At 37.3% G+C, this 17,654-nt stretch overlaps 2 protein-coding genes across 3 annotated transcripts in view; one reads left to right on the top strand and one right to left on the bottom strand.

The window, feature by feature from the left end:
- Positions 1-6,999, bottom strand: part of CTSK (cathepsin K) — a 31,360-nt gene extending 24,361 nt beyond the window's left edge. Inside the window, exon 1 of the mRNA XM_072428832.1 lies at positions 6,938-6,999. Coding sequence (XP_072284933.1) covers positions 6,938-6,984 — 47 coding nt within the window. The 5' untranslated portion in view covers positions 6,985-6,999. The remainder of the gene's footprint in view (positions 1-6,937) is intronic.
- Positions 2,924-16,726, top strand: CTSS (cathepsin S). Of its 2 annotated transcripts, XM_072428836.1 has the most exons (9): positions 2,924-3,059; positions 9,174-9,293; positions 9,452-9,574; positions 11,585-11,740; positions 13,356-13,580; positions 13,665-13,827; positions 14,142-14,244; positions 15,910-16,058; positions 16,095-16,726. In XM_072428836.1, the coding sequence occupies exons 2-8, from the start codon at positions 9,177-9,179 to the stop codon at positions 16,007-16,009; spliced, it is 987 nt and encodes a 328-aa protein (XP_072284937.1). In that variant the 5' UTR covers positions 2,924-3,059; positions 9,174-9,176; the 3' UTR covers positions 16,010-16,058; positions 16,095-16,726. The 2 variants fall into 2 exon arrangements, with proteins under 2 accessions (XP_072284937.1, XP_072284936.1); XM_072428835.1 differs by having other exon boundaries at positions 15,910-16,726.
- Positions 16,727-17,654: the final 928 nt, after the last annotated feature.

Raw genomic sequence — 17,654 nt, 5'->3', positions numbered from 1 at the left:
GCAAAAACCTGCATGGATGTTCATTTAGAAGAGGAAATGATACATATTTACTAGGACTACATCAACTTAGCTGAAATAAGGAGTTGCTTACAAACTGCGTATAGCGTTCTCCTCTGAGTCCCCTGAGGAAGCCATTTGGCGAAACGCGTTGGAAAAGAGATGATTCACTAACACTCTTATACGCAACTCCTAAGAATATGGAGCCTCTGTATAGATCAGAGGTCGTATCCCATTATTAATTTTTAATTAATTAATTAATTAATTAATTAATTATAATTTTTAAGTGCCAAAAAAAAAATCTATGCTTTCTTTGTTTTCTTTGTTCACTATATTACTTGGTTAACCCACAACGTTCAGGATTTTTTACTCCCCTGTCCAGTGCAACAAGGCTTTCATTATTATTATTCTCTGAGTGCTCATGTAGTGGTTTTTTGAGACTCACTTTTTAGGCAGATATTCTCCTTTTTACTTAGAAATGATCTGATATTCTTTTGTGCCAGTGCAAAAGAAAAGAGGAGTGGGGTAGCCCTCTGGCTTTCATAACATTGGTGGCAGAAGAAGTGATTAAAGATCTAGAGGGAAGATACTTACTGGTTTTGGGGTCTCTGTATGTAACCTTGATGACCTTTTTGGTATATTATTCTCCCTTGAAGGGGCAGCTTACCTTTTTTTCTCTTTATTCACCCAACTAATGCATAAAGTAATTGACACTCTTACATTGGGCCTACTTTATTAAAGTTCTATAAGACTAGAGAAGATAGACTATGATGGGAGATCCTTGGTGATCCAGCAAACCTGCTATCAATTTCATGAAAACCAGAGAGCCATGAGGTGCTGTTAGGCGCTACAATTTCTTGCATGCAATGCCTGACATAAACACCTAAAAAATTATTCATTTATTTTTCCTGTAAAAGGTAGGGAGCGTTCCAAAGGAGCTGGGGTGTCATTAGAAAGGGGTGAAAAGATCTGAAACCTGGAACCAGTCTTTAATGACTGGATAAGTCCACATTTTTGGCTTCAGAATTTTATAACATTAGCAAATATTAATACCGATTACTATTTTAGGCATAATAGGGTGAATCTAGCACTATATTCACAATCCACAAGAGAATGTGTCAGGATTACGTAATATATTATATTTTTGTGAAAAAAGTCCCTCTTTCTTTTCAAAAAAATGCTGTCCTGTGCAAATTTGCAGCCTGCTTCCACTATGACTGAGCTTTGATTTTCAAAACACATGTCCATTGCTGTGCACTTCGCCATACCTTGCATTTTGCTGCCAAATGCAGCACTGAACTGTTATGTATACAAGGCCACAGCAGTGAGTTGGCATACATTGGGCTAGTAAGGTAGGTTTGGGGTGTCATTAAAAATCAATGGCAATCCAGTGCACCTTTGCATTAAGGTGTTCAGACTGGCGGTGAGGTTAATATTATGTATTAATATAACTATTATTATTTACCAGGATTTATATAGCGCCAACATATTACGCAGCGCTGTACATTAAATAGGGGTTGCAAATGACAGACAGATACAGACAGTGACACAGGCGGAGGAGAGGACCCTGCCCCGAAAAGCTTACAATCTAGCAGGTGGGGGAAGTAACACACAATAGGAAGGGAGGTTGTGGTGCAGTTACCACTTCCTCAGGCCGGTGAAGCTCCTCTTTGGAGAAGACGTAACAGGTAGCTGTCCCAATAGAAAACGAATAATGATTGCAGTTGGTAAATTGCAAATGCTGGTTCTTTAAAAAAAGTACTGCGGTGCAAGTGGGCAAGTTGATGGCAAGGCTTTACCTGCCCCCATGCCCCACTAGTGGAAATGAGCCTCTATGTCCCATGTAGCCTTGGCAATGACAGTAGTGTGTGTTCAACATGTGCAATGTGGTTGCTTAAGATCATTAGTGACTGCAAGGAGATGTCTATCTCCCCTTAGACAGATCTTTTATAATGAATAAAATGATCAGCAGACTTTTTTTTTTTTAATAGGCAAATGTAGTCGTTCCCATGTACATAAATGGTTGAAGTCCAAATCCCTGAACCCCCTCCCCCATCAGTTGTGGTGAGCTTTGCAATTAACCCCCAGTCAACAATGTAAACCCACATATGAATTTACCCAATTTTTTTTAAATTTCTCTACTTGCAAAAATGTTCTCAGGGAAAATATTTTCCAGCCCATTTCTACCAGCAAAACATTCCCCATCATAGAGTGTTAACACTCATTTAACTGTATCTACAGAACAGCAGCGTTGTCACACAAGGGCAATAAATTTGTTAGGACTACAGGATAACTTCTTCCATTCTTCCCTCCATGACACAGAGGGGTTCCGTAGTCTTTAGAGATAGCTGGTAATGTATTTGATAAGAATGCAGCACAGATTGTTATTAGATCACAAGAGTTCTAGCAGGATACACAAGCACTTTTAAGCACTTATAGGAGACATTCTCCCCTGCTATTGTGTGTTAATTCCTCCACCTCCTAGATTGTAAGCTCTTCAGTGCAGGATCCTCTCCTCCTGTGTCACTGTCTGTATTCGTCTGTCATTTGCAACCCGTATTTAATGTACAGCGCTTCGAAATATGTTGGAGCTATATAAATCCTGTTTATTAATAATAAAATTAAAGTCAGGGTTTACAAGGATAAAAAGTCCCTTTGTTGATACCGGTTGAAAAATGGATAAAAAAGTCACATAAAAATGTATATTAGAGAATACAGTACATGGTATGAAAACCAAAAAGCAAATCTACATTAATATATTGTAGCTGCTTTGCTAGAAACTTTCCTTTGATGTAAAGAGTGTGGGAGAAAACCTGCCTTGTAAATGTGTCTGTACAGAGCCAGATAAAGGAAATAACTGCAGTCAGTGATTGGTGGAAAGACACATGACTTGTTGAAAGTGAAAATAATCTTGTCCCTTGCCTTCCTGTTCTCTGTTCCTCCAGCATTAGACGTATAAGAAGCCCTTACTCTTGGGTTTCGTCTCACAATTCCCTGTATTTGTACTTCAAGCTACACATCCCTGGCAGATAGGTGACTACGAAATCCACCGAGGAGCCAAGGTAAGCTAAAAATGATCTTGTGTTCTATTTTTGTTCTAGCAGACTGAATTGCGGCAGGTACTGTGATTAGCTTTTTTAAATAGTTCCTGGTTTATGGGGAATTCACAAATAGCACCTTAAAGCGGACTTATATGGTATGGGTATAAGCTATACTCACATACTGGATCAGCGATAATTCCCATTTCTTTCAGACCTATTTTGAAATCTTGTCTTAGCCAGGCCCCCCAACTTACACCTTAAAACAGATGCATACCGAAATCCTAGTATAGGAAGAACTTATCCACTTATATCCACTTTAAAGTGCACCTATAGCGAAATCCTTGTTCAATGAGAATTCCCAATTTCCCCCACAAATCGGACATATAGAAAAATCCTGGTTCAGGGAGAACTCCTAATTTGAACCTTAATGTAGACCTATACTGAACTTTTGGCTCAATGGAAACTTCCAGTTTCCAATGCAATGACTTTCAGCTTAAAACAGATGTATATAGAAATCCTAGTTCAGGGAGAACTGGCAATATCCACCTTAAAGCGGACCTATACTGAAATCCTGGTTCAGGAAGAATTCCCAATTTCCTGCTAGGGGTTCCTTTATAAATGACCGATTTGTGCCTCTCGGGTCAATTTAACTGATATTAGTAATATTTTTGTAAGGGTGAAATTCTTCCTACTGGACAGCAATGTAAGAGACATTCTTCCCAATGACCACCACACTAATTTACCGTGACCTGGGCATATATTATTTATGGCAGGAGTTCCCCCCAGACTTGAAAGTCCCCATGTTAAAAAGCTCCAGAAAAGCTGCTCTAAGCACTAAGGAGTGGCAGCAAACTAAGGTGGTAATCTCCCTGCCTTCCTCTACCTGACTGCATGTTTCTTGTATGCACATGGGCACGCAGTTGTGCCCAACTAACTCTTAGTTCCTCTTCTATCTCCCCCAATTTCCCAGAAGGTTACAAAAAGCTGATATTGATGAAAATTAGAATTACACACATTTCATTTAGAATTTAAATAACTAGTGTTCTTCATGCATTTTCGTGGGATTACGCTAGCCATTCCGATGGCCCCCACACCTATAATAACAAAATTAAATGGCCCCTCAGAGACAATCCTTGGTACATGTGGAAATTAGATAGCAAAACCACAGTTCACTGCGAGCTGCTGGGTGCAATATGGATGCGCAATAATAGTAATAAAGGATAAAACGAAATAATTACTGTAAAAAATTAATATTATTATATATATTATATATATACTATATAATCATATATATATTACATAAATGTGTATTAATTGAAGATTTCATACCTCTGCCTGGTGTTCTGGATTTATTGATAAGCTTGTAAAGTCACCAAATAAATACAATATATATAATGGCAGAATTTTAGTATATACTATATATTATATATATTATAGTATATATTGGATTTTATATTTAATATATAATTAGTACATTTAATATTTAGTATATAGTTGCAGCATCTGAAAACAGCTTGTATCTTTGTAAACACTCCCAGCTGTACTTTGTAACATAAACTTCCTGTACAGCATGATATAATTTGTTGGGGAAATCCAAAGGCTGCATCATATTCATTTGTTTTCATGTGTACAAAGTTATCCTTTAAATGTAGAATTGTTATGAACATTTACAGTGAATGAGAAATATCTTCCAAAAATTACTTTAGATAAAACAACCTAAAGTTCACCTACAATTTCATATGTATGAGGTCACTTTGTGCACAACTATAGGGCACCAGTGGCAATTGGAAGTGATTTACTAAACAAATTTACTAATGCAATAATTCACTTGTTTGGTGAATGTGAGTTCACTTTGCAAGGAATAGTAAATCACATGCAAAGTAATGTACAAAAACATGATGCATCCCTATGCATGGGGATAATTCACCTGGGTTCATTTTAGTAAATCTACAACAATGCCTTACCTTCATCAATTTATATATCAGGTCTATGCAGAGTCTATCCCTGTATTGATTTACTAAAGGATTATAGTCTATTCATGTGGAAAAGTAAAGTATATTATATAAGTAAAAGAAGGTGAAGCTTTGATGACTTAAACCATCCAACTACGTGCAAGCAAAAGTCTTGTTTATTTAAATGTCCTTGCACATGACTGGGTAATGTTTGCAAAGTAAACTATCACCATATTCACAAAGCTAAGTGGAGAATCCTTTGCAAGGGTTAAATTTGGTTTGCTAAGTGAAGAGTGAAAGGATATATTATATGAGCTAGCAAAGTGAATTCACTTTGCTGATTGAAAAGTGGATATGGCAATCTTGGTTGAGGAGCAGATCTTTGCTTATTCATGGCAGAGCTGCCTGCATGATGAGTGATAATCCTATGATTTATGGAGGTAAACATAGGAAGTAGCAGAAAAAGGGAAAGAGGATCCAGGACTGCAAAATGGATAAAGCAGTTGAAGTGAAATCTCTCCGCTGAAGACTGTTCGGTGCAGCTAACAAATTGACATCAATATTGACATCACCAGTCGAAGTTCGTATGTTATCTCTGTGTTTACATGGGTTTCCTCTGGGTACTTGGTTTTCCTCCCACATTTCAGAAACATGCAGTTAGGTTAATCCCCCAAAATTATTCTTAGATTAAGCTAATAACATATGACTATGGTAGGGACAATAGATTGTGAGCTCCTTTAAGGGACAGCTAGTGACATGACTATGTAAAGTGCTGTGTATTATGAACACCCAATATTTATAAGAAGAATAGAAGTTGTGGGTAGCTGATGCCTAAATAATCTGACACCGCAGATATAAAACTATGAGGCTTCAGAACAAGTATGCCTAGGCGCAGCAAGCACACATATTTCAGGATAAAATCAAAACATAAAGTAAAACATTTATTGGCACTATTATGATTTTGTGATGTCCCCCATAAAATAACACATGGGCACAATTATTGACTGTGGAAAAAGAGGTTTACACTATGCACTTGGAAAGGGAGAATGTAAGTTTTTTTTTTCATCATTTCCTAATAAATTACCGAATATTACATATGTAATATGTATAAAAAAAAATATTTGTATAAAAAACCAAGATAAGAGAAGCCACCTTTGAGGAAAACATAGACACAATAATGGGAAATTAATGGCTGGGTTAAAGAAGACAATTGATAGGTAACTTTAATGGGTTAGGTTTTATGGGACTAGCTTCTAGTGGTTAGTCACACGCAAATAGACTTGTCCTATCTGACTTGACTAAACTACTACTAGCTTTACCATAATCTTCTTCAGCCTTTCTCAATCTTTTTACCCCAAAGGAACCCTTAAAATAATGTACCCCTTGCAAAAAAAAAAATATTATTGGGAAAATTACTTAATGATCAATATCAAGAATGTCACTCTTATCATTGTGGTCTAAAAAGTAAATTAAGTTTACTAATGTGGCCCTGCCAAGCGGCTTTAGCCATGAAACTATGCAGACACCATCAGATAGGAGGACAATCAACTACAGCTTAAAGCGTACTTAAACTCAGAAATTTTACTGTACATAAAAGGGTAGACAACCCTTGTGAAAAGGGAAAATTTTCTCACTTTTTCAAGTTTTTTTTCCAACCTACGTCAACCGTTCTCGTTTTGTTTTTTTAAACACTTTTCAGTGTAGTTCCTCCTTAAGGAACCCCTAACAAACATGTTGAGGAACCCTAGGATTCCATGGAACCCTGTCTGAGAATGGCTGATCTACATACATGAGAACCTGTATAGTCAAATTTTGGGGACATTTTAAGGATTTTAGGTAGAAACTTGTCTAGCAACATAAGATTTGGAAAACTAGGGGGTTCAACTACATTGTGATTGGACTATAGGAGCAAAACCGAAGGTTACCATGTGATGGTATCGTCATTACCTGTGATAATAACTTTCGCTGTGAGGACCACATGGTAAAAAGTACATCCTTGGTTTGGCGTCACACCCAAATAAATATGCTGTGTAAAACAACAACAGTTGCATTGTCCTTAGCTGTCTGTGGATTCTAGGAGGAAGTTGAGAAATAGCTTCTTAAGCATATTGCAAAATTTGATTTAGGGATTTCCTGTGAAAAGTTACAGCTGAAATGGTCAAGATGAAACTGAGAAACATAAAGGAAATACAAAAGACATTCCGGATGTTTTTGTTGTCTAGGAGGTCTAGATCCTCCTTTGGAATTTTCTTGATATTTGGGGAAATTTTTGCTCCCTACCTGTAATGTTGACAACATACACTGCATAAAAAGTATATAAGGTCCTAAGATTATGGGGGTAATAGTTATGTACTGATAGTGGATAGGCAGTGATATGTATGTGCAGCACTCATTCATGCATAGTCTTTAATCTTTTTTTGTTGGAAAGGATCATGAAAGATCCTTTCCAACAACGAAAGTCTAACAAGTCTCAAACAGTACCTCTTACTCCAGAGAGCTTTTAGAGGCCCTCCTCATGACCACTGTTTGACCGATCACTGTTGTGCAGTTGAGGACATCTACCATTGGCTCCCTCTTTTTGGCTTTGCATAGTTGATGTTATCTGTCAAAGGCAGGCAAATGGACAGTAGTAGAAGATGTCTTCTGCTGACTCCAGTTACAAGTGTGGGTGGCTGGTGAAGTCATTCTTGTGGGTAAACTGCTGAGGGTCTGTGCTAACAGAGGTCTAGGGAGTTTCTTATAAAAATGTAGGATTCTGATGTAAAAGGGGACCCTGAAATATTGGGGGTAACAAGAGTCTTTGTTGTAAATAGGGACAGTGATGTGGAGGAGGTCTCTGATGAGAAATCCAAGGTGAAGGAGGACTCTGGTGTGAAGGTGAAGACATTGATATAGTGTAGGATAAAGTGTAGGACTCCAATGTAAAAGTGGAAACCCTAAAGTTAATTAGCGAGTCTTATATAGTGATATAAAGGAAAGACTCTGATTTGAAAGAGGAATAATAATGTGAATGGGGACCCTGATGTAAAGAAGCAGTTCCAGATTTTAGGGGCTCTCAACGAGAAGGGGAATACTCTGATGTAAAGTCATTCTCCTGATGTGAAATAGCTTGTCCTAAATAGTCATGGCCTTCTCAAAAACTAGCCCTGGAGCCCATTGAAATGTAGTTAGAATACCATAAGCTGTGGTGCAGAGATGTGGTGGTGGAGGGCCACAGGTCCAAATTCTCCATCAGGGTTCATAGGTTTGTAGCTACACCACTGGCTGGTATAATTTTAAAACAGGATTGATATAGCCCCAACATAATACGCAGCGCTGTACAATAAATAGAGGTTGCAAATCACAGACAGATACAGACAGTGACACAGTAGGAGGCGAGGAACCCTGCCCCGAAGAGCTTACATTCTAAACACAAATTTTAAACATACCTTATTTACTGATTGCTTTGTTACATTAAGCTATGCTAACAAATACATGTTAAGAGATTGTTAGCCTCTCTCTGCTTTAATAAATCTAATCTTCGTGTTTATTTTTCACACCAGTGATTTTTTTCTTTGTACATATTTTTCTGCAGATTTACTTCTGCTTTTGTTAAACTATTGCAGGAAATGGGGGGGACAACAAATGCCTCCGCGTGTTTAATATTATCAGCTGCAGGGAAAAAAAGGAAGCTTATTTTAAATATATAGAATGATCATTATTTGCAATATTGTTAATCTATAAATAATGAATGATGCATATCATATTCATTTCAGTGGGAGAGTTTATTGATGTACATCATGAGGTCAACAGATGAATCAGCCAGCTTGTGTCTACCCATCAGTGAATTATCAATCTTGCTTGAATAATCTATTAAAGGGTCCATACGAACACATTTATCTTAGCTTGATCTAGCAAAAAATATTCACAGCTTTGGTAAATGATTTGCCAGTAAAATACTACATGTGTAATGTGTAACTACACAGAAATATTGCTGTAGAATTTGATTACCATTTACTTCTAAAAAAAAAGACCCCCTCCCCATAGCTTTTTTATTCCCTAATATACTTGCTGTTGTAGGCTTGCCCCTGGCTGGGTTTTAAATACATATTCCTCTACATTGTCTGAAGGCAGTTAGACTTGTGTGCCATTGTCTATTAAAAAAGACTCCATATCATACATACACCCTTTGTTTCGTCTTTAGAGAATGAAGTCTCTGGTGTGTATATTATTGGCGGCATCTGTAGCATCATCTATAGATCCAGCACTGGACAACCATTGGACATTATGGAAAGTCACCTACAACAAGAAATATGAGCATGAGGTATGGTCCAGATTTTTTACATCTTTGGTTTACAATAAATTGGCCGCTTTTGTTAACAGCTGAATAAATGAGCTATGAGTGACTACATAGAAATGAAGGATCAAGTGATAGCGGCAGATGTCAACCATAATTGATTGTTTCTGTTGTACATGTTCTAGAGAGAAGACCTGACGAGGAGAATGATATGGGAAAAGAACTTGAAGTTTGTCACACTACATAACCTTGAATATGAATTAGGGGTTCACTCATACACGGTTGGAATGAACCACCTTGCCGATATGGTATGTTAAGATTAATATTATTATTATTAATATTAATAAATGTATGTATGACGAATTAGTGAGCAGTTACTAATGATAGTGAGTTATTATTGAAAACATAAAGTTTACAGTTAAACAGTTTTAATTACACATGACTATTAGGACATGGCACATTGGAGAGCCATTTGTACCACTTTTCAAGCAGAAAAGCAAAGTCTCTGGAAGTCTCACCTTAGGTTTAGTGTGTATGGGATTAGGCACAGCTGTACTACTGATAGGGTGGTCTAAAAATCAAAAAGCTGCATTGACATCCAAGGGTTTGTGTAAGTTGACCATCACACCTATTGTGACAATTTGTTTGTGAAACATGAACCTTATTACACTGTTGACCCATTTGAGGTGGAAGTGTCTTTGTGGGACAAAGTCATGTTGAAACCGAAAAGGGTCTTCTCCAAACTGTAAGGTTGGAATTTTACTGATGTTATTAAGCCTTGTGTAGTCTTGAGAATGTACAGTAGTGTTTCTTAATGTACTTTCAGCAATAGATATATGAGGCTGATGCAATAGTTTTCCTCTTCTCCTTTTTTTTCTTTACACATTTATTTTTATTGATTGAGAAGTTCAGTAGAAACAAGCAAGAGGAAGAAAACAGTTGTAGCCCATGGTTAAAGTTTAAATCTACTAAAGATGATAACATGTACTGTATTGTTAGAGATAATTAGCATAAATATCTGAATCTATCGTGATATCAGCTCCCCTTCATTGCCTACTTAAAAGTTTTCATGGTGGGAGATTTAAAGGTAACATTTGCACCTAAATAATGAATTACGGACGCTGGTTATTGCTTTTGCACCAATTGCATTTTATTATCCTACCCAAATGTATCCTCCAAATTTTTACCCTCTAGAGCAGGGGTCCCCAACCCCTGGTGGGCCGAACCCATGAGAGAGCCTGGAGACCAGTGGTCCCCAACCTGTGGTTCGTAGACCCCGATTGGGGGGTGCACCGGCCAGAGCCATGGACCATGTCCCCCGTATGTATTGTAGGCTGAGAGTGGGCCGGTTCTACATCATGACGTCACACAGCTCCTTGCGCATGGGCGGTCCGGAGTCTGTAAGTTTAGTGGTCCGTAGGTCCCAAAAGGTTGGGGACCACTGCTCTACAGGATGTTCCAGCATTTATTATTTTATTTTGTTCTTGTAGCAAGAAACAACTTGTATTACTTCCTTTGACGTCTAAACCAGACTTGCAAAACTATTGCAGCTGCCGGTAGCTTAGTTCCTATTGACACATCCCCGAGGACTACATTTACTAGAACTAGAGAGTACCCTTTGCCTATAAACAATGTATTGGCACATTTTTGCTAAACAAGGCAGAAGTATTGTTTTGCTAGGAAAAAAAATTCAGTACAGAAGGGCACTATGTTGTCTACCCGAACAGGAAGTAAGGAATAAACTTAATTTTTTATAGATCAGCAGGCATTCTTCTGGTAAGAGTGGAAAGAGTATGTTTCTTTTTATTGACCCTGAGAAAAAAACAGCCTTATTACTGGACATATCAAAATATTCCATGGAATATGGAAATATTCCAATTCCACCATTTTTTTTATTGGTTTAATTATGTTTTCAAACCAAACCACTTGACTTTAGTAACAAGCTAAAATTATCATTCACTTTCCAATAAGAAAATAATTCATGTTTACCAATAAAATGCAAAAGATACATGTTTTATAAAAATATAAAAACTTCACTTTGACATGAAAGGAGACCTGCCAGAGGTGTAAATTTGTAGATTGGCATTATCTGTCTATTCTCTGGAGCTTCCCTATAGGTTAACACATGACCGGACCAATAAGAGTTGGGCCAAGTTTACCTTTTCCATTTAAAGTCAACATGTGAAATTCAGTTGCCTATTGTATATCCCTGGATCTATTGACTTTTTGGACATCTTCTTCATGTGTTTAGTTTGATCTTTCTAGGTTTCTAACAGATTTACTTTAACAAATAGTAGTAACTGTTTCTTTTTTTTCAGACTAGTGAAGAAGTTGAGGCTCGCCTAACTGGATTAGTACTGCCTCCCCGTGATATAATGAAGGCTTATTTAGGAAACTCCATGAATGTTACAGAAAAAGTGCCAGACTCTATAGATTGGAGGGAAAAGGGATACGTCACAAATGTCAAAAACCAGGTAGGAGAAATGTGTATGTATTGAAGAGATTCATAAAACATGTTCAATAAAAACTTGCAAAGAGTTGTAAATTTGTGCAAGAACCTAACATATATTACCAAATGTTCGGGATATTATCATATAGTTGCCTTGCTCAAATGGAATCATTAGACTTTTCAAAGAAAGTTCTGTAACATGAAACAAAACAGCGCTGTCTGTACAAAGCTCATTTGTTTTGCTGTAGCTGAAGATGATCATAATGATTGTTTTCTGAGATAAATATTGAATATAAAATATAAAAAAAGCATTGCTTGCTTTAATATTACCATTCAAATTAGGAAATAGTTGCTTGAACAGATGCCCTACAGATAAAGACAGTGAATTCCTAACAGATGTAGGCATAATACTGCATGGATCTCAAATAAAATTTAAAGATGTAGGTACAAGCCAGGCTTTATGTCAATTTGCATATTGGATTTTAGCACGTCCTATTTCAGGAGTTTCCGTGTATGATGAAACCTTTGCTTTCAACTCTTATCTGATTTTATTATACAGCCTTTATCATTTTTGGAGTCATAACCTGCAACCTTAGTACTTAAATACCCATAACAGAAAAGTAGATTGTATTTCCACTAACATATATTATGAGTGATTATTGCACCTAAATGTGACTATCTTACTATCTTTCTCTTCCCTTTTTGTCATTTTGAGATTAGTGTCTAGTAAAATGGTAGATTTACAACCACAATGCCCCTGTACTTGCTTTTTGATAAAATGTTCACAGGGACTGCATTATGTTTATTAAGTCAGCTGACTCATAGACTTGCATTGTAGGTAGAAGCAGTAAAGTGAAACCATCGTGTTGCAAAGGAAGCTGAGTCTGAGAGTATATTTAGCAAATGCATCTGCACACATCTAATTATATAAATAAAAATTTATCAGATGCATATTTATACACTTGTGCATCAAAACAAAAGTTGTTTTTTTTTACTTACAGATCAGTATATAAAAAAAATCTAGCCTAGCTCTGATTTAAAAAAGCTTTGAGGTAATTTACTATATTAATAATGGGCAGCACGGTGGCTCAGGGGTTAGCACTCCAGCCTTTGCAGCGCTAGGTCCCAGGTTCAATCCCCAGCCAGAACATTATCTGCATGGAGTTTGCAGGTTCTCCCCGTGTCTGCGTGGGTACTCCGGTTTCCTCCCACATTCCAAAAACATGCAGTTAGGTTAACTGGCTTCTCCCTAACAATTGACCTTAGACTATAATAAATCACATATGACTATGGTAGGGACATTAGATTGTGAGCTCCTTTGAGGGACAGTTAGTGACACGACTATGTACAGCGCTGCGTAATATGATGGCGCTATATAAATACTGTATAACAATAATAATTAATGATCACTTTTAATGTCTAGCTATGTGTAAGAGAAATTTAAAAATCTGGATCTTTTGATCTTCCTTCCATCAAATTTGAAATAAAAAAAGGCTAGGACTGTACATAAAGTAGCATTACTATTGGTGCTCTATGGTTGTCCAAACGGTGGTCATACATGTGGCAACTTTCAGGCAATATTAGGTACTTTCGACCTACAATGCATTTATTAACGGTTGCATAAATCCTTTCTATTGCAGGGCTCCTGTGGATCTTGCTGGGCATTCAGTGCTGTCGGGGCTTTGGAAGGGCAGCTGAAGATGAAGACGGGACAGCTTGTCTCCCTCAGTCCTCAGAACCTTGTTGATTGTTCTACTAAATATGGAAACAAAGGCTGCAATGGTGGATTTATGACCCAAGCTTTTCAATATGTAATTGATAACAATGGCATCGATTCTGACCAGGTTTATCCTTATCATGCTATGGTAAGTTGATCCCTTTTCGCCCAAAATGACTGTGTTATGGTGTGGATAGGAGCGATCTAACCACTATATTTTTTTTTCTTTAAGGATGAAAAGTGTGTGTATAACCCATCTGGAAAGGCTGCAACATGTGTGAAGTATTACGAAGTTACACCTGGTGAGGATAATCTGAAACAAGCCATAGCTACTGTTGGACCTGTATCAGTAGGAATTGATGCAAGACATGCTTCCTTTTACTTGTATAAAAGTGGTAGGTTTTTCTCCCCATTAAAGCTATCCTCTGATTGTAGAAATGTAACTTTTGCATTGCCCCCCTACCCTACTCTTAGCTTTCCCAGCATCCATTATTCTACTTTACTATCTGACACCCAGAAGATGTGGAATGGTCTTTGTTGTACACGTTTTTTTTTTTTTCTTATTTCCATGCCATTGCAAAACTGTAAAAGTAATTCACAGTTTACAATACTGACCTGTTGCTGGAATATGAAGATTTTTTAATCCATAGGTAGAAAGCCTCTTTCATCTTGTATAGATGAGTTTTAAGGAAAAGTGTGTTCTCCACAGGTGTCTACGATGATCCAACTTGCACCCAAGACGTTAACCATGGTGTCCTTGCCGTGGGGTATGGCAACCTTGGAGGAAAGGATTTTTGGCTGATAAAAAATAGGTAAGCCAATTTGGTACAAAAGAAATAAAATATAGGTTTTAGTAAATTATGTAAGCAGTGTTAAACCCAAAAATCATTTTAGGCTGGCTGGGAAGAAATTGTAGGGTAGGCAGCCCTTGTATTGTTACCCAACTTCTTCAGTAACCACCGAAAAACAGCCGGGTGGTTACTGAAATGTTCCGGGTGGTCCGCCCAGCTAAAAGGGGCTGCAGAGAACAATGTATAAGTTTAAGTTATATTCATTTTTTACCTTCAAAAGTAGACTCTAGGTTGAGAAAAGCTTCAACACAGAACAGCTGAATTTATTACATGCATATGTATTATATCATTATGTAAAAGTCAGCTCATAAAGATTACCAGATGGGTTGTCACCTTTACAAATACCGATATCTCCAGGTTGAGGTATATATAGAGAATAGACAAAGTAGCTGTTTCTGGTGATGATTAAATAGCCCTTTGTGAGATAAAATGACAATGATTTCACAAATAAATGATATCTGTTTTTGTGATCTGACCAGTATTAAATATATATGACCATAAGATAAAACAACAAAGTATCAATATAGTATGACTCTCTATAGTATATCTCTTTTTTAGTTACTGTTCTATTGATTTGAAGGCAAGGGGCAAGGGGCTCGGGTGATAAAAGAATAACAGAAATCATTTAATGTATTATACAGCCATGTCTTTCCAAATCGTCTGGTTTCATGTTAGACAATAAAAATTAGCATGCATTTAGTAACTAAAATTAAAGAAATATCATCTGATTCTCTATTAACATTATTTAAGGGCCTAAAATTTCTCAGTGGTGTGAACAGCTCTTGGGTTGGACTATATATTTGTGAATGAGATCCAGTGTACAGTTTAGTAACTTGCTACCACCATTTCATATAAAATATCTATGTCTCAATATAATGGACCTGGTTTATGGAATGTTGTAGAACTGGTTTATCCATTTCCTAGTATATACATGATTACTTAGTAAAGAACCAAGAGGATATGAGAGGCCCTTACCTATGCTGGGTACGTTTGGCACTTTAATTTGTTACTGCACCTTTAATATATACCCATCCCACCACCTGTCCTACCATTTTCCATTAAATGTTAATGCTACAATGGCTTTCACGTGTGACACACTGCTTGGATGTGTCAGACATAGAGTCCAACAAAAGAACCACAAAGTGCATGTTGGATTCAGCAATTAGAGGATTCCTGAGTCAGAGCAGCACTTGAAGACATCTGGTATTGGTGTTAACCATTTTCTTGGCACAGACTAGCTTTTGGAAGCATGCCAAAAGCTTTGTTCCTGCTGACATACCCATTTCTCTTCAAGTATATACAAGAAGAAACCTATTGGGAATCCAGGCCTTAAAGATTCTTGTTTAAGGACTTGTAAATACATATATGTTGAAATAAGTAATATTTATGTAACTTTGATGGTCTATGACAGATGCCAATGTTAGACCAAAGAGTGTGTAAATATGGCACCAATGTCTTTCTATAAGATGGGTGTTCATAAAGTTAACTGCTTTACCAACATCATTTCAGAACATTCCTAAAAATTAAACAACTTGTACATTTTTCTTTGGTAGACTTATATGCAAATATTGAAAGTTGTCTTTGTTTTGACCTAAGTGCTCAGTTTTGTATTTTCTTCTCTTTCAGCTGGGGGGAAACTTATGGCGATCAAGGATATGTCCGAATTGCCAGGAATCGGAATAATATGTGTGGTGTAGCTAGCTATGCATCCTATCCAAAAATGTAAAATGGCACAAGAAACTCTATAAAAAAAGAACAATTTACACAAAAAATAGTGTATATTATATATATACATTTGGTCTTATACAATGAGTACTCATTGGTGAAGACCAAATGAAAATAATGTCAAGACTTCCCTAATCTATTGGAATCAGAACACAATATTGATTTATTTTATACATACTGCGAAGGTAAATAACCGCCGGTGCAATATTTCTACAAACATGTCAGAGACAAATAACTTCTTACCTCCCTGCTGTACATGTATAAATCTGATTGCTTGTGATTGTCAGAAAGCATTCTTTAATAATGGTTGGCCAGCCTACTCTATAACTTAGCATCAGACTCTGTAATGGTGTAGAACTTAGATTGTTCCTTACTTAAGGATGAAATAAGTCTTTATATCCTGTACACATGTAATTAGTGAAACAGTCTATTGGACCTTTGTAAGATCAGGACTCAATACAATACATCAATACAGACATGACATTGCCTAGATATAGGGGAGGAGATTATAGTGCTGGGGCAAAAAGCTGTCTTACTGCAGGAAGGTATAGGAAAATTCCTAATTGCATTAATGTTTAGGGTACCCTTGCACATCAGATAATTAGAAATAATGATTTTTGGTTTTTGAATAAAGAATGATCTTGTGGCCTAATTAGGTCATGATTTTAGTATGTGTTTTTTTATTAATTTGTAATAAATTATGGTAGTTATTATAAAAGTATGCATGTGACTTTTTTTATTTTATTCCTTATAAGGTTTCTTGTTAAAGCTGACTTCCAGCCTTCACCTAAGTCTTCAACAGTTGTTCAGGCTCCTCTCCTGCATTGAAGGTTGCAGTATGTGAATAAATTCCACCTTATGCTGGAGGATATTAGTCATCCTAGAACTTTGATTTCACAAGGGATGGTATCTCAGCTAAGACTGACAGAGGACTGGGAGCAAGAACAGAACTCTAGCTAAACTAGGGAGTCCAGAATGCATGGGATTAGGAACAAGTCAAGCGTCAGCAAGTGGTCAAACAGAAGAGTAGTCAGGAGATAGAGCTAAGGTCATAGTCTGGTGATGGACAGCCAGATTTGATGTCCAAGGGGCCAAAGGCAAGAGAGGGGTGAGGCACCAGATTTGGGGTCAAACTTGGGTGATGGTCACCCAGATGTAGTGTCCAAGGTTTATAGGCAAAATAGTAGCCAGAAGACGGAGTCAGGGTCTAACATGGGTGATGGTCACCCAGGTGTGGTGTCCAAGAGCCAAAGGTGATAAAGTGGTTAGTAGATGGTGTTGGAGTTAAACACAGGTAAAGATCAGCCAGACTCAGAGAATGGTCAGGAGATGGAGTTGAGAAAAACAGGTGAACAAATCAGCCACTTGTGGTGTCAAAAGGGCCATGCTACAGAGTGTTCAGAAGATGGAGCTGGGGTTAACTTGGGTGATGGTCAGCCAGACGTGGTTTTCAAGGGTGAGAGCATGGTCAGGAAACTGGGGTGAAGGTAGTCAAACAGGGGTGATGATCAAACACAGAGAATGGTCAGGAAATTGAGTTGAGAAAAAAATGGTCAGCCAGAGGTGGTGTCAAAAGTGCCATATGCTATAGAGTGTTCAGAAGATGGAGTTGGGCTTAATCTTGGGTAATGATCAGCCAGGTGTTC

The sequence above is a fragment of the Pyxicephalus adspersus genome, chromosome 12 (assembly GCF_032062135.1).
Source record: "Pyxicephalus adspersus chromosome 12, UCB_Pads_2.0, whole genome shotgun sequence".
NCBI classification, from domain to species: domain Eukaryota; kingdom Metazoa; phylum Chordata; class Amphibia; order Anura; family Pyxicephalidae; genus Pyxicephalus; species Pyxicephalus adspersus.
The sequence above is the reverse complement of the archived record's forward strand: the minus strand, read 5'-3'. Positions and strand labels throughout refer to the sequence as shown.

What these genes read in the sequence shown, in the direction of transcription:
- CTSS (XM_072428836.1), top strand. Translation starts at nt 9,177, where the DNA reads ATGAAGTCTCTGGTGTGTATATTATTGGCGGCATCTGTAGCATCATCT. An exon ending in TCACAAATGTCAAAAACCAG is followed by an intron (nt 11,741 to 13,355) that starts GTAGGAGAAATG and finishes TTTCTATTGCAG; the next exon opens with GGCTCCTGTGGATCTTGCTG. An exon ending in CTTTTACTTGTATAAAAGTG is followed by an intron (nt 13,828 to 14,141) that starts GTAGGTTTTTCT and finishes TGTTCTCCACAG; the next exon opens with GTGTCTACGATGATCCAACT.